This window comes from Notothenia rossii, assembly GCF_949606895.1.
Source record: "Notothenia rossii genome assembly, chromosome: 8".
NCBI lineage: Eukaryota > Metazoa > Chordata > Actinopteri > Perciformes > Nototheniidae > Notothenia > Notothenia rossii.
The window spans coordinates 81,209,670-81,225,949 of record NC_136906.1 but is presented as its reverse complement, the minus strand read 5'-3'; the positions used below and the strand labels follow the sequence as shown (position 1 = coordinate 81,225,949).

At 44.6% G+C, this 16,280-nt stretch overlaps 1 protein-coding gene across 1 annotated transcript in view; it reads left to right on the top strand.

Annotated features, from left to right (window-relative positions):
- The first annotated feature begins 7,905 nt into the window (after positions 1–7,905).
- Positions 7,906–16,280, top strand: part of mei4 (meiosis-specific, MEI4 homolog) — a 60,336-nt gene continuing 51,961 nt past the window's right edge. The window contains exon 1 of the mRNA XM_079646416.1: positions 7,906–8,039. Within this exon, the coding sequence (XP_079502542.1) occupies positions 7,926–8,039 (114 nt within the window). The 5' untranslated portion in view covers positions 7,906–7,925. The remainder of the gene's footprint in view (positions 8,040–16,280) is intronic.

Here is a 16,280-nt window from a genome sequence, read left to right as displayed (position 1 = left end):
CTTGTTTACATAAATGCCACGTAAATCCAGTGCGCAACAGCGCATTGCGCAACACTTTATTCGCTGTCCTCCACGATAACGTCCACCTTTCCATATTTTTGGTTTGGTTTGAACACCAACGCATCGACATGTGAGGGAAGGAGGCTTGACCGCTTTCGGGTGACAGTGTTGCCTGCCAGGGAAAAAACCCTCTCACTCGGGGTGCTTGTGGCTGGAATAGCCAGGTAGCTCCTCGAAAGCGGGGGAAGCGGTGCACGTTTTCTGCCCACCACTCCAGTGGATTATCCATTGTGGGGATATGCGGTGTCCGCTGGCAGTAATCCCGTAGCTCATCATCACTGTTGACCCGTGTTTTCTTGCTGTTCGTTTGCCTCTGTTCAGTGCTGACGCCGGTCCGTTGCTCACTGGTGCTAGCATTACTGCTAGTGCTAGCTGTCGGCAGCGGGTGTCTCATCTTCAGATGGTTGCGCATAGCAGATGCATTTGTATTGTACTTCAGTACAGCTGTACACAACCGACACTTCACTGTGGAGTTGGTTACATCTTCGTTGAAGTACTGCCATACATAAGAATGTCGGACGTGTTTTGTAGCATTTTGCAGCACCTCGTTTACCTCCATTTTTTTCACGACTAGTTGACTAGGGCCTACAGCGCCGACTAATGGTAAAGTGAAACCCCTAGTACTGATACCGTCCACTAGACTCCTAATTACGTCGCGAGCTGCGTAGATGATTTAAAATACCGCAAAATAATCTGACGCATTTGTATGTATTGTGTTTGTTTCCCGGGGAAACGAACACAAGAAACACCGGCTGTTGTTATGCCTGCTGTGACGCTAAGTTGCCTCTTGTAATTAAGCCTTTACAAAGACACAGGCAGGTGTCTGTGTGGACATTCCCCTTATTGTGGAATAAGGGGAATGCAGAGACTGGCTACAAGTGTTTTAGGTTCAAGTTAGACAACTAATGTCTGGGGTAGTGTTCATGACTTCATGTGTATGTCATCTTAATGGTTAATCTCAATACACACACATTTTCCGTGCTTTCCAATAGTTTAAAAATAGTTTTATTCCACTGTTTAATAACCTGTTCAATCCAAACATGCCACTTTAATTAAATAACATTTCTGTGAACTGATATTTGTTTAGTGAGTTCATTAGAGGATGTTCCCTTTGATTGTAAAATGTCAATGAAGATGTCAGACTTAGTATATTTGTTACAACACATGGAATTTTTGTGTGTGTGTGTTCCAAGTGAATCTGCGGCCCCCTGGTGGCCAGTACATCAATGATGTGGCCCCCACCACCATCAAAGTTGCCTATCCCTGCTCTATGGCATACCATCCAACCTCCTCAATAAACTCCAACATATCCAGAACTCTGCTGCCCGCCTCCTCACCCACACCCGCTCCCGAGACCACATCACTCCCGTCCTCCAGAACCTCCACTGGCTCCCCGTCCGTCAAAGAATCCACTTCAAAGTCCTCCTCATTACTCACAAAGCCCTCAACAACCAGGCCCCCCCCCTACCTCACAGACCTGCTGCACCACCCAGCCCCCCCCCCCCCCTACCTCACAGACCTGCTGCACCACCACACCCCTTCCCCCTACCTCACAGACCTGCTGCACCACCACACCCCTTCCCCCTACCTCACAGACCTGCTGCACCACCACACCCCTTCCCCCTACCTCACAGACCTGCTGCACCACCACACCCCTTCCCCCTACCTCACAGACCTGCTGCACCACCACACCCCTTCCCGCTGCCTCCGCTCATCAGAAGCCAACCTCCTATCCATCCCCACCCGCACCAATCACCGGACCTGGGGGGACAGAGCCTTCTCCGTCGCTGCCCCCCTCCCTCTGGAACTCACTCCCACAACCCATCAGAGACTGCACCGACCTCACCACCTTCAAAAAAACTCACAAAAACTCACCTCTTCAATCTGGCTTTTCATGTGTGATTGCTTTTCTATTATTTGACTTTAACTTTAAAAATATATTTATTTGTTGTTCCTTTCTTTTCACTCTATCTGTAAAGCGTCTTTGAGAGACTTGCTACTTAGTGGTCTGGACTACGAAAGACAGTGATCATTCGGAGCCTGACCTGTTGGCTCTTGAGGCCCACATGCTTCCACAGCTGGCACTGCCCAAACAATCACCTTTGTCACTGTTTTCTGAAAAAGACAGAAAAACCAAAAGGCATATTAATTGACCCGTTCTGAGTTCAGAGAGCACTGCTGTTGAAATTATAAAAAGATGTTTAGAGAAAGCTCAGCTCCAGGATGTTATGGTTCCCTTTGAAGGTCTTTCTTGTAGCTGCTGCGGTCCTTGTTTGAGTCGTTCATATGTTCGATGAAAAAGATCATAAATCTATCATTTTCAAATTTAGTACTTTTAAGAAATTGTGAATGGTTTTTAATTTACATTTACTCACCTTTACAATGTTGTGATTGTTAGAGTGTTAGATTTCTGACTACAGAGAATAACATATTTACAAGATAACATTTCTTAATAACAAAAGGCAGTCCGTGCAGAAAGCTATTGGCCTGTCTCTGAATCACAAACCATTCTCTGGAGTAACGTTTTTGATAGAGAAAGACAGAAACAAACATGAGCCTGACTTTTAAAAGAAGACGGTTTAAAGATTTATATTATCATCTGAGTCAAATCAACATGTGTATTAAACAGAACCTAAATAAAAAGCACCCAGTTCAAAGACATAGTTTGAGTTTAATGATGAACTCAAAATGTAAAACAGGTATATTAATAATAATACATTTTATTTATATAGCGCCTTTCTACAACTCAGAGACGCTCTACAGTATGAGGGAGGGCAGACAAAAAAGGACAGGCAAACAAATACATTTAGTAAAATAAAACAAACAGAAAAGTCAGTCAAGAGGAAGTTGATTGAGAGGGGGGGGGGCTTACAGAGTTGAAAAGATGTGTATGAAACATACATGTGTTTACATGTGAAAAGACACAATTTTTCTGCCGCCTCTTTTATGAGCGGACGTTGGAAGTTCATTAGTGCCCAACTAGGGATGGGTATCGCTAAGGTTTTAATGGTACTACTACTAGAGATGTCCCGATCCGATCACGTGATCGGGGATCGGAGCCGATCACGGGATTTTCAAAAGATCGGAATCGGGACAAAAAAATCGGGGATCGGATTTTTATTTTTTATTTTTTTTAAATGTTGTATTCAATGTCACAAAACAAAAATGCCCATGTTCAAGTCTTAAAGTCATCCTGAGGCCTTAGTTTTGGTTTCAAATGACAGAACATCATGTATGTGTTGCTTCTTTGGGGCTTGTTTTCAGAGACCTGCTTATTTCTCTCAAATCTGGCAACAGAGTGGGCGCAGTGTCTAATTGTAGCAGTAAGCTAACGAGTACTGATAAGCTTTATTTTGTTTTGATCCAATGCTGCACAACTGAACTGATCCAATGCTGCTGTGAAAGAAAGAAGCTATATCCATGTTGGATAGAATATCCAATTTAAATAAAAAAATAACCTTAAGGGAAAACTTGAATGCTTTTTTTCTCTGAATGCATTGCATAAAGATCGGATCAGGAAAAATCGGTATCGGCAAATTGTCAAATGATCGGAATCGGATCGGGAGCAAAAAAAGGTGATCGGGACATCCCTAACTACTAATTTTATCGATGGCGCTTATCGGTCCGGTCTTTTAACGGTACTCTTATCGGTTCTTTTGGAGAAAAAGAATAAGGTAAACTAACTAAACAAATTGTGAACAAAACTAACATTGCTTTTTATTTAAATTAAATGCATAATATTTTCAAATCAAAAGAAACAACAGTGTTTTAACAAATTGTATTAAATAATCTGATGACAGAACTGTAAACAGAATAGCTGGGCTCGGTACCCATCCCTATGCGCAACATACCTGCACCAGTTTACCTGAGAGGGGCCTCAGGTGAGATGGAATGAACTTTAGGATCCTGCATTCTTTCAAGCGAGCATTCGACGTGAATCCTATTGTGTGCGATGAGCTCTGTAGCCTCTGCTCCGCTGTGTGGCCATGACGGAGGAATGGGGGAATGTTGACTCCTTCAGGAAGAATGTTCTGGATTAAGAATCCCTTGTCAGCCAATATCAGATCTCCAGGTTTGAAATGCTGAAGAACACCAGAATCCCGAACTCTCTCTCTTTGTCACGTGTTGATCCCGTATAGTTTGCTGCAGTATGTGATCACAGCATTTGGTGCCACCCCACCCCGAGCCGTAGTTTGAAGGAGTGCATGCCACGGTAAGCAGAGCAGGTCTCCTTCTGGATATCCATTTGCTTGGGGATAGCCATTTTGATGTCCTTACAATCCACTATCATTCTGCAGTGATGGATGTGCCGACATGAAGAAGGCAAGCTGGTTTTATTTCCCCCCGGCTGGGAACAGAACTCATTATGTCCTTAAAAAGTACTTTGTGGAGAACCTCTATAAATGTTACAATCACATTTCTGACAGTGCTTTCACCGCAGTGAAAGAGTGCAGCCAGATGAAGGTGTGTGTAACTATGACACAGTTTCATGAGGGTCATGAAAGCTTGGTCTTTGGGGAACCCACCTTCTGGGTATGTAATGGAATGGAACCCTCAAAACGAGCAACATACTCACACTCAGCACTGAATGTGTCTCTATCTGGCAATCCTGTCTCCATCCGAAGAACCCTTTCACTCAGCTGAGAGGCAGAATACTTGTCACAGCAGTAACTCTGCTTGGCCTTGGACTCCTCTAGTTGGGTCTCTAGCTGGGTCTCTAGCTGGATCTCTAGCTGGGTCTCTAGCTGGGTCTCTGGCTGGGTCTCTTGCTGGATCTCTAGCTGGGTCTCTAGCTGGGTCTCTGGCTGGGTCTCTTGCTGGGTCTCTAGCTGGGTCTCTAGCTGGATCTCGAGCTGGGTCTCTAGCTGGGTCTCTGGCTGGGTCTCTGGCTGGGTCTCTGGCTGGGTCTCTAGCTGGGTCTCTAGCTGGGTCTCTGTCTGGGTCTCTAGCTGGGTCTCTGGCTGGGTCTCTGGCTGGGTCTCTGGCTGGGTCTCTGGCTGGGTCTCTGGCTGGGTCTCTGGCTGGGTCTCTGGCTGGGTCTCTGGCTGGGTCTCCGGCTGGGTCTCCGGCTGGGTCTCCGGCTGGGTCTCCGGCTGGGTCTCGGGCTGGGTCTCTGGCTGGGTCTCTGGCTGGGTCTCTGGCTGGGTCTCTGGCTGGGTCTCTGGCTGGGTCTTTAGCTGGGTCTCTAGCTGGGTCTTTAGCTGGGTCTCTGGCTGGGTCTCTAGCTGGGTCTCGAGCTGGGTCTCTAGCTGGGTCTTTAGCTGGGTCTCTGGCTGGGTCTCTAGCTGGGTCTCTAGCTGGGTCTCTAGCTGGGTCTCTAGCTGCATTATGTGTCTTTGCTGAGATGGAAGTGTTTCTTCTACAGTGGTCCCTTGCTCCTCTGCATTCTCAGACAGTGGTTGAGGACCTTCATTAGCAGGTCTGTGTTGATGGACCTGCTTCCTCCTCAGTCATTAGACACGCAGCTTCTTCCTCCATTCCATCAATTATCCCTCTCTCTGACAGTGGGCTCCTCTATATTCTGTGCTTCAAATGAAACGGGCCTTTTTCTCTTTCGTAGTGGAAAATGCCAGCTGCAGATGCGGGAACAGGCTTCCTGTCAGCTCGTCTGTTGGGAAGATATAAAATATTAGTTTCATGGAAGTCCCCACGTCACATATAAGAGCATTAACACATACAGTACATAGGCTAAAACAAACCATCGAAAGATATAACCTTGCACTTTGAAGTCTCGTGAACATTTTCACTATTTTGAGATTTATATACCGTAATTTCCGGACTATAAGGCGCACCTGAATATAAGCCCAGCAGCTAAATTGAATGATGTGTACATATAGAAGCCGCACTGGACTATAAGCCGCAGGTGTTTTAATGTTTCATTACCATATGTAAGGGTTCGTGCACAGAGGGGATTGTCGGGAAAGAGATGGCTGTTTGAGGAAGCTCCCATTTATTAACATTTCAACAAACAAGTTGCATATTTGCATAACGTATTCAAGTGTTAGCATTTAGTGCAATAGTAGCTACAGAACATGTGCTGTGTAAACTGTACTGTATCACATAGCGTTTCAGACACACACACTTTTCAACTTTCAAACTTAAACGGTGCGCTCCCAGCGCACGTACCGGCAGTGATCTACAGCAGTGGTTTTCAACCAGTGGTACGGGGACAAACTGTCTCGCTCTCGTAATGTCTGTCTGTCTTGCTCTCGTTCTGTCTCTCGTACCACTCTCGGTTCCACTTTTACTTTTGCACGCTACCTGTCTCACTCTTTTCCTGCCTCCAGCTTTTCCTGCTGGAGCCCGCCGCTTAAAGGTGGGGGGCGCGGACCGGCCATAGAGCCCATAGAGTTAAAGGTGGTGGACTGTGACCTGTAAGATCCATAGATTTAGGAGGTCCCCTAGTGGCCGTTAGCTGTAACAATCCATAGATTAGCCGCACAGTTATATAAGCCGCAGCGTCGAAAAATGGGAAAAAAGGCGCGGCTTATAGTCTGAAAATTACGGTAGATCAAAATTGAACTAAAGAAATAAATGGTAGATTAATCCATATTGAAAATAGGTGTCAGCTGCTGCACTAATTATACACACATCCGCAACCCACTCGAAACGGGTCCGCGACCCACTTTTGTGTCGCGACCCACCAGTTGAGAACCACTGCACTAAAACATACAGAACACACTACAGGGAAGTTAAAAAGCTAAAAGCAGAATAGGGCCTCTTTAAGCAATGTTGTGCTGATTGTGTTTCAAGAATTCAGCTGATTTTAAAGTGCTTTTCCAGATTCGTCCACATTATGTTCTGGTTGTGAACTCTTTAATGAAGAAATTGTAGTTTTAAGTTTTCCCTACAACGTGCTCTTTATGTAACAGAACTCAAAAACATGGTTCATATAAAAGTGACAGCTTTTCAGACACGTCTTAACATCTATTTCTCCACGAAGTGAGGCCTTGCCATCAGCCTGGGGAGATTGGATTAGACTGAATAACAATCATCCCATAAATCGTTTAACGTTATGAATGAATGTCTTGGTAGGATAATCACGCAGACAATTTCACAAGATGTCCTCGCGTCACTCAGGCAATACAAAGCTAATTTCATCTTCTTTCTCACACTGCACACTTCTGATCGGCTGCGAGCCTCAAACTGTTTCTGCTCTCCAGAGTTGTGCACGGTAACAGAATGAATTCTCCAAAACCAAATAGAAAATTCACAATGATCACGATGCCCTTGAGTCAAACATTTTCTCCCCAGCTGCTGCGTGCTGGCACGACAACAGAGGACACTTAGGATGTGTGTAAAATGTGAAAAGCGGAGTGAATACAAATTAAGCTGTTGCTGAATGTGAGCGTGCATGCTATGCATACCGAAGAAACCTGCAGCTGACTGAGTGCTGTTAGCCTCTGGGGAAATGATTTATGTTTCATAATGCCAACAAATCCCCTCGGAAGAACAAAAAATATGAATAGGAAATAATTAATGTTTATTTCAACGCAATTAAAATCCTGTCCTGCTGCCAGAAACACTCACTAGACGCCAAATATGGATTAATCCGCCCCTGAAAATAGTCCTGTTTGTTTGATTACAATTAACCACTGTTTTCGGGACACTTGTTAATTACGATACGACTAAAATAACTTTAAAAAATAATTAAACCATATACTTGTGTACATTGTTTTGTTTAATATTATTTAAAAAAGAAGAACAAAACTTGCTCTGAACCCACAACGAATACATTTTGCAGACTTGGTATGTTTTTCTGATGTAATGCAAGTTTTAATTGATATAAAGGGACATGTGTTTAAGGAATCTAACACTAGTTGAATCTTTTTGTTTCCTCCCCGCAGCTCCAGACCTCAGAGAACATGATGCATTACTTAATGGCGCTGGGGAAGAGCCGCATGTCCAAATCCTTTCTCCTCCGTCACCTCGTTTCACGAATCAACGGCCTGGTTGATCAGCTCTGGCAGTCCTTCGAGGTAAACACCACACCTGCTTCTTCTTCTTTTTACTAATCTCCCTGGTTCCCTCCGCCCAAAGACAGTGGGATTTCTCCATGTGATTTTGTATTATTGCAGAAAATAATCTGTGTGAAACAAACGTTTATGATATTTACACGTTTAGTTCAGCAGGATACTCTCCACATATCAACACCACTTCATGATTTCTGAAGTAAGAAGCTAACGTTAGGCTCTAAAGGAACAACAGCACGGTCACATGACTTCACGTCACCACCGCTAAGCTAGAGGAGGCTAATGTTGGGCTATAAAGGAACTACAGCACGGTCACATGACTTCACGTCACCACCGCTAAGCTAAAGGTGGCTAACGTTAGGCTCTAAAGCAGGGGTAGCCAATGCGGTGCCCGCGGGCACTAAGTCGCCCGCGGGGGGGGAATTGATCGCCCGCGTGCATGTTCTAAAAATAGCACAAGTCACCATGGAGCTCCGTCTAAAAAAATTATTGAATACATTTTTATTTTTAAAATGACAATATTCAGGGTGTCCGCGGGGTCTTAAAAAGTATTAAAAGTTGATAAATCAATTTAGCGAAAATTAAGGCTATTAAAAAGTATTAAACGGCATTTTCCAAGGTATTAAGAAGGTTCAAAGCAACGACAACATGAGACACCCTTTAATTTACTGAAACGACATGTCGGGAAACCCCCTCAAGGCGGCCCCATGCATAGCGCGCCGTAAAATGCTGCTTCTTATTTTAAGTTTCGTTGCCTTGCTCCGCTCTGTGTGTGGGGGGGGGGGGGGGGGACTAAACGACTACGGTAACGGGTCCCAAGGTGGGTAGACCGGCATACGCAACGCTCTGGGGGTCCAACGGCTCCGTTTTTAAGCCCTATATGATCATTTTCTGATAACGATGAAATAGCCCGCCTCCCTCTCCCCACGTCTCCTGCTGCTGCTGGGCTGTCAGAAGAGGGGGAGGAAAGGAGAGGCAGTCACCGTTTATTAAATATTATTATATTATTATACAGAGAGCAGAGTCGTTATCAATTTGTTTTAAAGCTCAATAAATAACAAAGAAGACCTCTGACCGGCACTTTTCTAATTTTGTACGGAAGATTTAAACTTTAACGGACATGTTGACCGGCGGAATTTTTTTTTTACGGAAACTGCCGCACGGTCCCCTCGTTCCTTGGAAGAGGCGGAGAGGTGGGTGTTTTTCATCTGCTGGTGGACTACCTGAGAGATATACAGCAGGAGAACACGCCGTCCATCGCGGAGAATAAACAGAAGGGCAACCATGGCAACCATGCTCCGGGGTCTTCTTCACTGCTTTTGGTGTATTTTGGGCGGCAGCAGCGCCACTTACAGGCCTGACATATGTACTACATCGTTTCCAGCGGTCTAGTGTGAACGGACACGTTAATGAATCGAATGCGTGTGAACGGAATACTTTTTTGCGCTTGCGTATGTGTTTTACCGTGCGGGGCCGGGGTCTAAGCCAAACTATATCCGGTCACAGAGATCTGCTATTTTAAAGTAAAGTCAACACATATCGACCCTAATATAGTCTATATTAAGAACGAGAAAAGTCTTAACATATATATCCTTTTTTGTAAACATATGACAAATGTGTGAGGGTGATGACGTCAGAGCATCGTCCTATGTGCCAGGGCTTAGCCCCGGACAGCCCTAGCCCAATTTAACCCCTGGGTATTTGTGAGGGAGCTCCTATATGGCATTACCCCGCTGAAGCTCACCAAAGTTTAACATATTTCATTGTTCAAAGTTTTGTCAATTGTTTTGTTTATTGGTCAAATACTGGTTTCTAGTGGTTTCTGAGGAGTTCTACTGGAATGAAAGAGCACAGAGCACAGAAGCAACAAAGGAGCATACTGTATTAAACCTGACCTTCAAAGAGAGGTTGAAGTTCATGTGGAGAGGAGGCTTCAGTAGTCTGTCTGCACTCTGTTTAGTTGTGCTATCTTACAATCAATATAGTCAATGTGAGGTAAAGTGTGTTGCCAATGTAACCGGTTAGAACTCAAAGTTGCGATGAGGTCTTAAAATGTATGGAAAGGGTCTTAAAAAAGGTCTTAAAAGGTATTACATTTAACTTCAGGATTCCTGCATATACCCTGATATTGAATATAACATTTTAAAAGCACACATTTTGTATGTACATATGTAAGTGAAATGGAGATTTGGTGCTTGAAATTGAACTCTGACGCCAGATAGGTTCAGAGTTGAACTCCACGCACCAAATCTCCTTTCCAACTTTAGCTGAGACAAGCTAGCATGAGCAGCTACGATCATGGGCCTCATCACCACACCGCAAATACACACACACACACACACACACACACACACACACACACACACACACACACACACACACACACACACACACACACACACACACACACACACACACACACACACACACACACACACACACACACACACACAGCAGTGGTGAGGATCTCAGCCTGCCACTGACGTTCAACCAGAAAACATCAGCTGTTAGCAAACAGAGATCACAGCTCTTCATATCTGTTCAGAAACTGGACAAAAGTGAAACAAGTCCAAACCACAGACTGTCTGTGTCATGGAGAATACAGTCGCTGGTTTATTTATGTCTGTAGGCCGTTGTTATGAGTGTGGAATGAGCATACTGTATACACCGTTAGCTTAGCCGGGTCGACCCAATCTCCATTCAGAAAACAAGCATTTAAAAAGTTTTTTCGCCTCCCGAGCCAGCGCGTCTTGTTTGAATGATGCGAGTAAACACAGCTGGCAGCAGCGGTGAAACTCGAGCGAAGTCGCGTCCGGTGTGAACGCAGCATTACAACGACCCCTGATAGATCTCGCGAGAATGTGTATAAATATAGATACATTTTCATAACAAAACAATGGGGTTGCTATAGCAATGGTAAATCATTGTTAATCATTATTGTGAGGAATAATTAACATTAACATGTGATCAGACAGTCCTTCACATACAGTAAATTAATATGTATTCTGATTATTATTAATAATAATATTATCATTAAAGGTGAACCGTGCAATTATGTTATTCAGGAAGTTTGTATCAAACAAGTAGCCCTTCGTATTACTCAGTACCCTTGAAGTAGCCCTCGGTGACAAAAAGGTTGGTGACCCCTGCTCTAAAGGAACTACAGCACGGTCACATGACTTCAAGTCACCACCGCTAAGCTAAAGGAGGCTAATGTTGGGCTATAAAGGAACTACAGCACGGTCACATGACTTCACGTCACCACCTCTAAGCTAAAGGAGGCTAATGTTGGGCTATAAAGGAACTAGAGCACGGTCACATGACTTCACGTCACCACCGCTAAGCTAAAGGAGGCTAATGTTGGGCTATAAAGGAACTACAGCACGGTCACATGACTTCACGTCACCACCTCTAAGCTAAAGGAGGCTAATGTTGGGCTATAAAGGAACTACAGCACGGTCACATGACTTCACGTCACCACCTCTAAGCTAAAGGAGGCTAATGTTGGGCTATAAAGGAACTACAGCACGGTCACATGACTTCACGTCACCACCGCTAAGCTAAAGGAGGCTAATGTTGGGCTATAAAGGAACTACAGCATGGTCACATGACTTCACGTCACCACCGCTAAGCTAAAGGCGGCTAATGTTGGGCTATAAAGGAACTACAGCACGGTCACATGACTTCACATCACCACCACTAAGCTAAAGGAGGCTAATGTTGGGCTATAAAGGAACTACAGCATGGTCACATGACTTCACGTCACCACCGCTAAGCTAAAGGAGGCTAATGTTGGGCTATAAAGCAGTGGTCGCCAAACAGTCGATCGCGATCGACCGGTCGATCGCAAGTGTGGTGCGGGTAGATCGCGGACCGTTAAAAAAAAAGTAAGAAAAGAAAGAAAAATTAAATTAAAATAATAATGTTTGAAAAATACGTTTTTAGATGTAAACCTATCATCCACCACCCCGTTAGCAGGTGCCACTTGATTGACGTATATTTGAGACACCTCAATAATATAATACATTAACCGTGCTTTACGTGAACCTCATCATGATACAAGAGACAACGGCAGGACTGTGATTTCCCGTGTTCAGTGAATGCAACAGAGGCAAGACACCAGACCAATCAGAGAGTTGCATGGAAATACACGTGTGCTTGTGTCATTCAAGCTCGGCTCTGTGTGTGTGTGTGGCAATAGCGCATTTAGTGTGATAGAGAGGGAGAGAGAGAGGGAGAGAGGGAGGGAGTGAGGGAGAGAGGGGGACCTGTGCTAGCGGGGACCGTGATGTTAGCATCTGGTTAGCTAGCTGCACTAACGGACATAAGGAGCTGTTTCCACAACAAGCTGGAGGAGAGTCCTCCCCTGTCAGACTGAGGGGCTCAGGTGAGCTAAAGGACTCTCTGAGTGTTTAGAACGGTTTTGTCACAAATTATTCAAAAGATTATTTCCGCGGCACACCTTCATATGATCATTATAGTTATACAAACAATAAGAGAATAAATGAAAAACAGGTATGAAATAGCCTACTGCAGTAAAACAAGAATACCGTTTAATGTGATTTGTAAAATATCCATAAAGAAAAAGAAAATCTGTTTACAGTTCTGTTTCATCTGGATGTTGAGAGATGTATCCATAGATCTCTTCATGTTGCTCTCAAAGTGCACCAGATTGATGCTTTTAACTTCAATATTTAAAAAAAAATCTTCCCGGGGGAGCGTCCCCCCGGACCCCCCTAGAGGAGGTGAGGACCCCCCTTGAGGAGGTGAGGTCCGCCCCCCAATAACACTTTACCCCTACCTATATGCCGTGAGCTGATTATGGAGCCTTCATTGTAACAGTAATTCAGATGAGCCAGATATAAAAGGCCTCAAATTGGAAGCACTGTCTGGGCCGTCTTTTTCACTCAATTCTGCAATAGGTAGATCTCGCCTTTCACCTCGGCCGAGGTCGGTGATCTTGGGCTTAAAAAGGTTGGTGACCACTGCTCTAAAGGAACTACAGGACGGTCACATGATTTCACTTCACCACCGCTAAGCTAAACAGTGTTTCCCCTGGGTTTACTGCCTTGGCAGGGTGCTGCTCGAAAAAAAATGTCGGCGCGCCCACATTTTTGTTATCCTCTGGAGCAGAGAGGAGCTGTGGATTATTGTTATTGATATCGTACAGTAACAAAGTATTTGTACATTAAAAAGTAATACAGTACAGTGTTACACTGGAGGCCGCTCCATCTCATCTGATCTCTGATATGAAAGCAATCGTGTTATACATGGGCGCGGGAAGGGGGATGCTGAGGGCGCTGCAGCACCCCCTAGCGGCAGGCAGGGGGTGCGGAGCTCCCCTGTCTGAATTATTATTTGACGGTTATTGCTGCTCCCGCTGTGCATAATCTGTGTAATATGTAGCCAATAAATTCCACATTGTTGGTAAAATGATATTTTGGCCTGCCCCGAATGTTTTTTCTGTAGCCCCGGACAATTCTACCTCAATAATATAATACATTAACCGTGCTTTACCTGAATCTCATCAAGACACTAGAAAGGACGGCAGGACTGTAATTTCCCGTGTTCAGTGAATGCAACAGAGGCAAGACACCAGACCAATCAGAGAGTTGGATGGAAATAAAAGTGTGCTTGTGTCATTCAAGCTCGCGGCTCTGTGTGTGTGCGGAAATAGCGCATTTAGTGTGTGTGAGAGAGGGAGAGAGAGAGAGGGACCGGTGCCAGCAGCAGGGACCGTGTTGTTAGCATCTGGTTAGCTAGCTGCACTAACGGACATACGGAGCTGTTTGTTCCACAACAAGCTGGAGGAGAGCTCTACTCTCAGACTGAGAGGCTCAGGTGAGCTAAAGGACTCTCTGAGTGTTTAGATAGTTAACTTTAGTCTAAGTTATCTCAATGGGTCTCAAACGGTTTGGTCAAAAATTATTCAAAAGATTATTTCCGCGGCACACCTTCATATGATCATTATAGTTATAAAAAAAATAAGAGAATAAAGGAAAAAACAATTATGAAATACTATATGGCAGTAAAACAAGAATACAGTTTGAAAGGGGAGTGATTTGTAAAATATCCATAAAGAAAAATAACATCTGCTTACAGTTGTGTTTCATCTGGGTGTTGAGAGATGTATCCATAGATCTCTTAATGTTGCTCTCAAAGTGCACCAGATTGATGCTTTTAACTTCAATATTTAAAAAAAATCTTCCCGGGGGAGCATCCCCCCGGACCCCCCTAGAGAAGGTGAGGTCCGCTCCCCACTCGTAAAAAATAGCACTTTACCCCTGCCTATATGCCGTGAGCTGATTATCGAGCCTTCATTGTAACAGTCGCGGGTTTACTGTGTGTTTGCGTGTGGGGAGTTTCTTTGTGCGTGCTCTATAGTGCCCGTAATAGTGTTCACTGGAGTCCAGCACCTCAGCACCCCCACTCAAAATACCTTCCCGCGCCTCTGTGTTATGATCATATTGAGCTATTGGTGTGAGTCTAACATTAAACGAGCAGTCTGCTTGTCATACATTGCTGACGATACATTTTTAGAGGCAATTTGTTCACTGCCGCTAAATGCCGGTAGCATTAAGCTAGCAAGTCCTGCATTTGCCTCACATCAACAGGTTTAGACAGAACATCCAAATATCCTGAGCTAATTTACTGAATAAACCAACTCACATCTCAATACTGTAGTTCAAAACCGCGGTAGCTGCTCCATCTGTGAGCTATTTTTAGAATGCGCACGCTACCTTCGTTGTCGCGTTCGCGCGCGTCCACCTGGGCAGGCTGTGTGTGTCCTTCTCCCGTGACGATAACGGCTTGCGGTTAAAAAATAATAATAAACGAATTTGAAACTTGGGGGGGGACACAAACGGGCAGACAGCAGAGCTCGGGGCAATAAAGCAGATTTGTTTGACTTTTTTACACTTTGTTGTTCTCCTTTCCTCGCCTCTTGTCTCTGATTGTGAGCGTGAGTGTGTGCATTCGTGTGTGTGTGTGAGCCCCGCCCTTCAGAAACAGAGCAGAGGGAGAATGTCAATACGCAAATCAGTGGACACTCAAACATGAACACATTGGATAAATAACATGGCGTTTAGTTTATTTAATAAAAGTGCACATGTTCAATGTGAAAAGTGACCGTAGATAGATTACTTCAGTTGAAATTTGGTGCTATATATATATATTTGTTTTAAATAAAAAACAAAAATAAAAACACCTTGAATTTCAGGCAGGGCGCGGCGCTCCTTTGGCAGGGCGCAGCGCCCCGCCAAGACAATGGTAGGGGAAACACTGCTAAAGGAGGCTAACGTTAGGCTCTAAAGGAACTACAGCACGGTCACATGACTTCACGTCACCACCGCTAAGCTAAAGGAGGCTAACGTTAGGCTCTAAAGGAACTACAGCACGGTCACATGACTTCACGTCACCACCGCTAAGCTAAAGGAGGCTAACGTTAGGCTCTAAAGGAAGTACAGCACAGTCACATGACTTCACTTCACCACCGCTAAGCTAAAGGAGGCTAACGTTAGGCTCTAAAGGAAGTACAGCACGGTCACATGACTTCACTTCACCACCGCTAAGCTAAAGGAGGCTAACGTTAGGCTCTAAAGGAAGTACAGCACAGTCACATGACTTCACGTCACCACCGCTAAGCTAAAGGAGGCTAACGTTGGGTATTTCAGAGTTTTAGGACTCATTCCTGCTACTCAGTGTTTACAGTTCATATCAAACCTCACTGAGGTTATAACTCCCTCTCAGGAGCTTTTTCTCTCTTCATTTCTCCCCCACAGTCTCCCTTTTTCCTTTCATACTCTATTTTATTTAACCTTTTTAGTTCTATGGCAGCCGGCCTTTGTGCGTTTGCCTTATTGAAAGGTTTCCACAGCCACTTTAGTACCAACTAAATCAATCCATCGCCCACCATGTTCCCCTTGTATTCAAACGTTTCTCAGTAGCTTCAAATGCCGGGCGCCGCTTGTCGTTTCTCCAACTCGGTTTAGATTTAACCAGCAAGTTTGACCAGCCTGTGAACTGAGAGCCCAGTGCCACGGTAGGGGGTCTTTGGAAATAAAGAGGTGTAAAATACAAAGAGGATACGGGTGATTTTCCTCTCATGCTGAGCCTCCCTCCCAGCAGGGGTTCTCACAACACACATCCCTCACAACGATGAGAACACACAGCCTCACATTTCTCCATCAAATACTGATTGTAGATTAGTCTGAACACAAGTCGTCCCATGTTTTATACATTCCTTTA